Here is an 8,237-nt window from a genome sequence, read left to right as displayed (position 1 = left end):
ACTAGATTGGTGTAAATGACAATGAATTTTGGTTTTCAAAAATAGCATTATGATCCAGTTTAGACGTTTATCATGAAGTATTGATTTGTGTCTACTAGTGCGATCTTACTTTTTCTATAAGAATCTTCTACATATATTTATTTTCTTTATGGTAATTTCCTAAAGAAAAATTTATGATCTTTTATTTCAATACCATGATGATACGAATTACCAACTACATTGTTTTCATAATAAATAAATAAATGAATTAAAACATTCTCTAATTCAGATAATAATTAATGTGAAAAAAAATAATAATAAGAAGAAGAAGAAGAACATTTAAACCACTGTGACGTTCCAAAGGCGATCCAGATGTGGAAGAAGTTCAAAATACATAACATGGGATACTCTTCTACTTGATAGTTCATGTCATTTTGAACTTCTTCACCATTTGGTTTTTGCTAGAAATCCAACGTCTTTTGGTTTTTAACATAAATTCAAATTTCTAATAATACCTTCTTCTTCTTCTTCTTCTTCTTCTTTTTTTTTTTTTTTTTTTTTTTCGTTTTCTCTTTCTCTAGACTATTTAAGAAAAAATTCAATATATTAACAAACATGGCATTAACAGAAAAATATGATTCAGTCTATAAGTTTATGGTGCACTAAAAATTTTCCATATGTTAATTTCCTAGTGAAAGATTTTATCTTTTATTTCAATACCAGGACTATAATAGCAACAAGATTAATGCAATAAATTCATGTTCGTTTGCAAGAATTAGCAAGAACACATAAGAGAGTCTGGTTTCAAAAAAATAAAAAATAAAAAATAAAAAATAAAAGAGACAGAGAGAGAATAAACAATTAAAAGAATTAGATTACAAAAAGAGAACAAAAAAATTAATAATGTAAACAATCTATGTAAGAAAAATCGCCATAAAAAATAATAAATAACAAAAAAAAAAACACTAAACAATTAAAATAATTAGAATGCGAAAAAAACATATATAATATTTTAGAGTTGTTAAAGCCTTAGGGCTTTTATTTTATTTTTTTTATTTTAAATTTAGTGCTTAGGTAGTAGTTAATATAATATATAAGGAATTTATTTGTCATTGACATTAGTTAGAATATGATCAGGAAACTACTTCCCTTGCTTATAGAATTCATGGAGTACACAAGTTGTATTCTGATGTGGTACTCTTATTATTATTATTATTGTTATTAACAACTTTCCATGAAATTAATTAAAAAAAAAAAAACTTTCCATTACATCAAATAATTTGTTTTATTTTCGGTAAAAAATTAAATTTTATTATTTTGTCATTATATTTTGTCATATATATCTAATATATATATATATATATCGAAAGTTGTAAACGTGTAATATATGCATACATATATATTATATATCTTATACTAAATTGAAGCTTATCTTTGGTAACACTTTTTTTTAGGCTAAGTTTATCTTTGGTAACACTACCATGTTGATTTACTCCGAATTGAATAATAATTTCAAGCAATATTCTCTCATTTGCAGCCCCTCCATAGCGGATCGGCGGGCCCTACTGACCTTTGGGCTAGACCGTAGTTTACAAATTAGGTTTATTTATTGCTGGGAAGTGTTCAAAATTTTATCCTGACATTTGTTTTGCATATTTTTCAGAAGTGCATTTCGGTAACACTGATTCCTAATTTTATTCTATTTTATTTTTTAAGTTTAGATTCGGTTTATTATTTCTTTTTCATAAAAAAAAAAGAGGGAACATTAGGTTTATTCATTTGGCAATAAGATATTTTCAAAGATATATAACAGTAAATAGAAAACATACTTGTGCTCATTAAGCAGGAAAACTTTGGAATATTTTTCAAGCAGTCTTACGAAAATAATATAACATACAAAGCTAATATTTCATTTTCAGTAACATATTAATTTCTAGTTTTTTTTTTTTTAAAGTTTAATTAAATATTAATTTGTGAATTTCCTAATTCCATGTAATAAATCTTATATTATTGCTTAACGTAATAACTGCATGGATAACACTCTCATAAAAATTTGCATATTTAACCCATATGGAACAGGCAGTCATTCATCCCAAACACAGCACAATTTTTATTTTTTTCTTACAAAATGCACAATAACAACCAACCCATGTAATTCTTTCTTTACAAGTAGAGAGTTGGAAATTCAAAACACTTCCTGTTGGATGTCTCTACGGTATCAGAACAACTGATCCAGAAGTTTTCCTACCCTCAAGATCTGCATGTGCTAGCGCTGCCTGAGACAAAGGGTATGTATGATTTACTCGAACCCTCAGCGCTCCTGATGCAACTTTCATAAACACCTCTCCTGCATTCTCCAATAGCTCTTCTCTAGTAGTTTTGTAATGCTTCAATGTAGGCCTTGTTAAGAACAATGATTTTGCTGCAAGAGCTGATAATGGTACCGGATCTGGGGTTCCGGATGACTGCCCAAAACTCACCATGTATCCACGAAGTTTTAAGCATGCCAATGATCCCTGAACATTTTTTTTTTTTTTTTTTTTTCATTACGAAACTCATTTCAGGACACAACGATATATAGAAAATTTAATATTTTTAGAAACTATATGACACTGTACTGCTATAGCTTGGGTGGAAAAATGTAAAGAACTAAAGCTTCGAATGATGTTGACCATGTAGAAGGTGAAGATATAATAGAATTACTCTTGTCCAGTAGACTCCCTTGATTCTATCTCTAAAGAAAATGAGAAAAGAAGTATTTATTACCTCAAAGGTATCCTTTCCTACAGAATCATAGACAACGTCAACCCCATTGCCCGATGTTATCTCATTCACACGCGCAACGAAATCCTCTTCCGTATAGATGATAACATGGTCGGCTCCATCTTCCTTGGCTTGAGCTGCCTTCTCTTTAGTTGAGACAGTTCCAATGACAGTGGCACCAAGAGCATTAGCCCACTGGCATAACAGAGATCCAACTCCACCAGCTGCAGCATGAACAAGAACTGTATGTCCTTTTTCAACCTGTATACAGAACAATCAAGTGAACTATGGTATCAAAAGCAATGGCGGTTGTTACGTAATAAATATACAACAGGAAAAAGCAGACCAGTGTTTGTTAACAACCTAGAGGAATGATGAAATCACATAAATATTCAAACGATGTGATTCATAGAAAAATATATATTGCTGCAATGGTTAAGTCCTCCAATTTATGGACTGACTTATTATAATAACATACACAAGAGAAGGCCCATTGTGATTGTGGACTATATTACTGAAGGTGGTTCTCACAGTCCATAAACCCGAATCCCAACACAGGTAAAATTCGATACTAGGTCTGTAGTAAAATATCTATATTAAATACCTTAGAAAAAAGGATATTACTTTTTACGAATCGGTTTAACTAAACTAGTTGCCCAATATGGTGCAGAAGCTAGCAAGGTGAACAATGACAATAAACAATTATACAGGGTATATAATAGCAGTTTATATCTATACACATTTAATATACCTAAGAGCAATTTATTCACATGCATATGCATCATATACATACTCATCGACATATTTGTGCATTGAACTGTAGGTCCTGTACAATAGTGTTTTGGTCTTCTTGAACAGAATATGTTTTTATGAATATGCAAACAATTATCCAGCAGTATATGATGATGCCACTATGCAAAGAGCTATAAGGGATTTTTCCATATTTTCACACATCAATGCATCATCACATATTCCAAATGTAAATTACAAATTTGACATCCTATATCCCGATGTTAATGGAATGTTATAAACATACCTTGAAACAACGGCGAACTAGAAACTGAGTTGTCATGCCCTTAAGAATGACAGATGCTGCAATAACAGGATCAATAGAGGAAGGAACAGGAACAACTGCATCTGCAGGAAGGATCTGCTCTTCAGCATAAGAGCCCCCACCAGCACAAGCTACAACATCACCAACCTGAATGCCTGTTAGTCCAGGTCCAACTGCTGTCACAACCCCAACAGCCTCCACACCTGAAACAGAAAAGTATATGTTCAATACTAGCTTATAACTTGAAAAGGTAACTGGGTTAGAATGTGCATAAAACAAAAATTTCTCCACAATTTTTGTTTTTGTTTTTGCCTTTTTTTTTTTTTTTTTTTGGGAGTAACTTATCCATCATATTCAATTCACTGTTTATATATCTAGTTCAGTTACTAGCCATCATAGTCTCCACCACCCTAAATAGAACAATTCGCATAGTACATAGCTAACCAAAACATTAGCAATCATATAATGACAACTTGAAGTGGTTATTGTCCCAAATATATTTTCATTGTTCTGGAACTAATTTAATAAACTGGTAAACTTTCAGAAGAAATGAAACCTGGAGTGAAGGGAAACCCAGCGGCCTTATAAACCCCTTTGCGGAAGTATACATCGATGAAATTAAGACCAATGGCCTTGTTTTTCACACGAATCTCTCCCTTATTTGGCTCTCCTATTTCCACATCTTCCCATTTCAAAACCTATCATCATTATGGAATAATTAATAAATGGAAGAATGAAATGTAGATATCATTGGATGCTGACATTACAGACAGCCATTCAGAAACTAGGGACCCCAAACAGAATGTAAATGCAAAGCCATATAATAATTGCTGCTCTATCAATATTATGAGTATCAAGTTCAAAATGTTAACCATTAGTTCTATTTGATTGATACAAATTCTACTGCAGCTGAATCCCAAAAAGTCTATAAGTGCACAGATGACAAATAAAATTGGTTTTTAATAAGGAAATCATATCACGATTCAAAAACATGAGGCATAAATGCCCAAATTCCAATTCACATATATCTTCGATTTCACCACTCAATATTGATGGAGCTTTGATTTAAACAGACAAACACGCCACATAGAACACAACAAAAGTAGCTCAAAATTAAACGATAATAATAATAATAACAATAATAATAAAGCAAACGGAATGATCCCTCAGGATTAAAGAACAGGGTTCCCTAATCTTTACTCCAGACAAAAACAAAGAGTAATGCATCTATAAGTAAGAAGCAATAGTAGACTGTCCCCTATTGAACTGAAAAGAGTTGGTTTTGACAACCTAAGATCACTACCCATCAATATCCATTTGAACAACTACTCAGTTAAAGCATAAAAATCCATACTTTTACAACAAAAATAACGGTACAAAGAGATAAAGAGAGAGAAAGACCTCAGGTCCACCAAGTTCATGAACCCTAATGGCCTTAACCATGTTTGGTGGTAACGGTGCTTGAGTGGCAAACTCTCTAACTGCTAATCTCTGGTTTCCAGGTGCAGATGATGAAGAGCATAAAAAAAGTAGCTTATTCTGAAAATTCCTGAAGGAAGTTTTGAACTTTGACGAAAAGGGTGTGAAGCCACAATTGAGATTATAGACCAGGAAGAGGTAGTGAACAAAAGCTGTAGGGGCTTTGTTCTGAAAATATAATGGAGCCAGAGGACTCAACCGCCCCAAACCCATTTAACTTTGATTTTACCCCAGTGCTTGTCTTATATCCAATATGGAACAAGGCTGAGATACGGGGACGATTCAAATGGGCCTAAAGAAAATAGTTTAGGCTTCTTCTTCTTCTTCTTCTTCTTCTTCTTCTTCTTTTTTTTTTTTTTTTTTTTTTTTTTTTTTTCGATTGATAAAAATAGTTCAGGCTTCTTGATCATTTTTAAATACGGTTATTTTATAATAATTCATGCAAAATAAAATGGGAAAATGTTAATTACTAATCAAAATATCGATGACAATGAAATAGCAAAAGACGATGTAATTCATGAGACAATCCATTAGTGAAGAAGCTCATAACAACATGGGATTTTGAACTTCCATTCGAGTAGTTCATGTCATTTTGAACTTCTTTGCTACTAGATCGATGGGCGTGAATACAATCAATTGTGAAAATAGATTGAAACTTTTTAATTCTACTTTTTTTTTTTTTTTTTAACTTGTAATTTTATATGTGTTAATAAAAATAGCATTATTATTAAAATTTTCATAGAAAATCATGAAAACAAAATTGGAAAAATACTTTATCCTTTGAAATTTCTTTAAAAAAATAAATATTTTTTAAAATATACATAAAATACTCTTGAACTTTATTCTTAAAATCAAATTCATTTAGTAATGTTTCTTTTTATTTCATTCATTTATTTATTACAAAATTATAATTTTTAATAATTATGGCAATAATTTATAAACATTTTTTAATTTTTAATTTTTACTTTTTTTTTCAATTATTCTCTTAAAAAATTTAAAACAGATGTGCTCAATTCAATTTTCAAATATGTTTTAATATTACTGTAATATATATATATATATGGTTTTTATAAAAACTTTTTTATGAGTCAAAGCAGGATTATTTTTTTTATTTTTTATAATTATTTGCAATAATCTCCTCTTTGACAATGTTATACAATTGGATCAATCTCTTGACGGATATTTTTTTAGCTGACACGTTTTCTTGTAGTCGGGATTTTAAAGGTCGGAGATACATAAGCAATTAAGACTTACAAGTGCAGTGCAGGAGAGTAAGTTTAAAAAAAACCCTAAGCAGGGCAAAATTTTTGTATCATGGGTGGATGCAAAACCTCCCAAAAACCTTTGACGCATATTATCGATACAGATGTTTTGTATGAAATTCTAATTCGACGTTCGCTCAAGGATCTCATCCGATGCAAAGCCGTATCCAAATAATGGCTTTCGAGTATCTCCAATCCCGAATTCTGGTCACGCAAGATGGCTGTACACTCTACTTCCGGCATTCTCTGTTCCCTTGGAGCCTTAGCAGGTGCGGCGGTGGAGATGGCGGAGTAAAGTATGTGTTCATCGACTTTTACAATAATAAGCGAGAAGAAGCCTCGTATATGGCTTTGAAAAAATCTTCTCATGCTCTCGTCATATTGCAGTCTTGCAATGGCTTGCCATTGTGTAGTACGGATATATCCTGCAAAGAGTTCGAAATCCACGTCTACAATCCTACAACACACTGCAGCATAGGAATGTTAACGGGGCAGGACGGGACCGGTTTTTAAAATTTCGTCCCCATCTTTGCGGGGAATTTTCCATTCCATCTTCGTGATTTTTTCTGTTTATTTAGATGCAGAACGGGAACGAGGATTCCCCTATCGGGGATGGGACAGGGTGGTTTTTCCTCCTTTTTTTTATAATTGATATATTCTTTTTTTGAAATATTTATATAAAAGAATTTTCTTGTAAATAAAATATAAATGAAGTGACTAAAATTCAATAAAATTACAATAAAATGCATCAAAATCTAAAATAAAATTACAATAAAATACATGAAGGTCTAAAATAAAAATACAATAAAATACATTAAAGTCCAAATTTACAATTACAATAAAATACATTCTTAAAAAAATACAATGCAATATATAAACATAAAGTTTATAAAAACACACACACAACATAAAATTTTACTTTTTATTTCCCTAAGTCTCCATGAAAGAATGTTCCATAAAAATTGATTGCTACAAAAATAAACAAAAGTATTAATATCAATAATTTTTTTAACAATTAAACGTACACATTTTTTGTAATAAATAAATTCAATTTACCTCCTCATCAATTTCAATGTCACTCATAGTAGAAAAACAAGCTCCAACATATGAGAAGAAGATGAAGCTAACAAAAATAAAACAAATTAGTTAACAATAAATAAATAAAAATATTTAAGATGGAAAGATATAAAATTTAATTTTTCATACCATTAACTTCAGCCCATAACCAATTTTGTGCACACATCAAAGCTTCCAAAGTTTTAGGATGAAGTCTACTTCGATGTGGACTCACAAATCTTCCACCGGTACTGAATGCAGACTAGGATGAAACAGTAGATACTGGAATCGCTAAAATATTTCTTGCAATATTATGCAAAGTAGAATACTTTATTGCATTTACTTTCCACCATGCCAGTATATCAAAGTCATTAGATCTAGGCAAAATCGGCTCCTCCAACCATGCCAGTATCTTAGTCATTACTTGGAGGAGACGGTTTTGCCTAGATCTAATGACTTTGATATACTGCATGATGGAAAGTAAATGCAACTAAGTATTCTACTTTGCATAATATTGCAAGAGATATTTTAGCGATTCCAGTATCTACTGTTTTATCCGAGTCTGCATTCAATACCGATGGAAGATTTGTGAGTCCACATCGAAATAGACTTCATCCTAAAACTTTGGAAGCTTTGATGTGTGC

The 8,237-nt window shown here is 31.2% G+C and overlaps 1 protein-coding gene across 1 annotated transcript; it reads right to left on the bottom strand.

The window, feature by feature from the left end:
- Positions 1 to 2,065: 2,065 nt before the first annotated feature.
- LOC107414357 (uncharacterized) lies at positions 2,066 to 5,549 on the bottom strand. Its single transcript, XM_048470649.2, has 5 exons — positions 5,198 to 5,549; positions 4,353 to 4,494; positions 3,779 to 3,999; positions 2,746 to 3,003; positions 2,066 to 2,495 (listed from the first exon to the last, which is right to left on the bottom strand). The coding sequence occupies exons 1-5, from the start codon at positions 5,486 to 5,488 to the stop codon at positions 2,190 to 2,192; spliced, it is 1,218 nt and encodes a 405-aa protein (XP_048326606.2). The 5' UTR covers positions 5,489 to 5,549; the 3' UTR covers positions 2,066 to 2,189.
- Positions 5,550 to 8,237: the final 2,688 nt, after the last annotated feature.

The sequence above is a fragment of the Ziziphus jujuba genome, chromosome 8 (genome assembly GCF_031755915.1).
Source record: "Ziziphus jujuba cultivar Dongzao chromosome 8, ASM3175591v1".
NCBI classification, from domain to species: Eukaryota; Viridiplantae; Streptophyta; class Magnoliopsida; order Rosales; family Rhamnaceae; genus Ziziphus; species Ziziphus jujuba.
The sequence above is the reverse complement of the archived record's forward strand: the minus strand, read 5'-3'. Positions and strand labels throughout refer to the sequence as shown.

Coding starts and splice junctions, on each gene's coding strand:
- LOC107414357 (XM_048470649.2), bottom strand. CDS start 5,488: ATGGGTTTGGGGCGGTTGAGTCCTCTGGCTCCATTATATTTTCAGAAC. Junction 4,000..4,352: donor TGGGTTTCCCTTCACTCCAG/GTTTCATTTCTT, acceptor TTTCTGTTTCAG/GTGTGGAGGCTGTTGGGGTT. Junction 3,004..3,778: donor TAGTTCGCCGTTGTTTCAAG/GTATGTTTATAA, acceptor TTCTGTATACAG/GTTGAAAAAGGACATACAGT.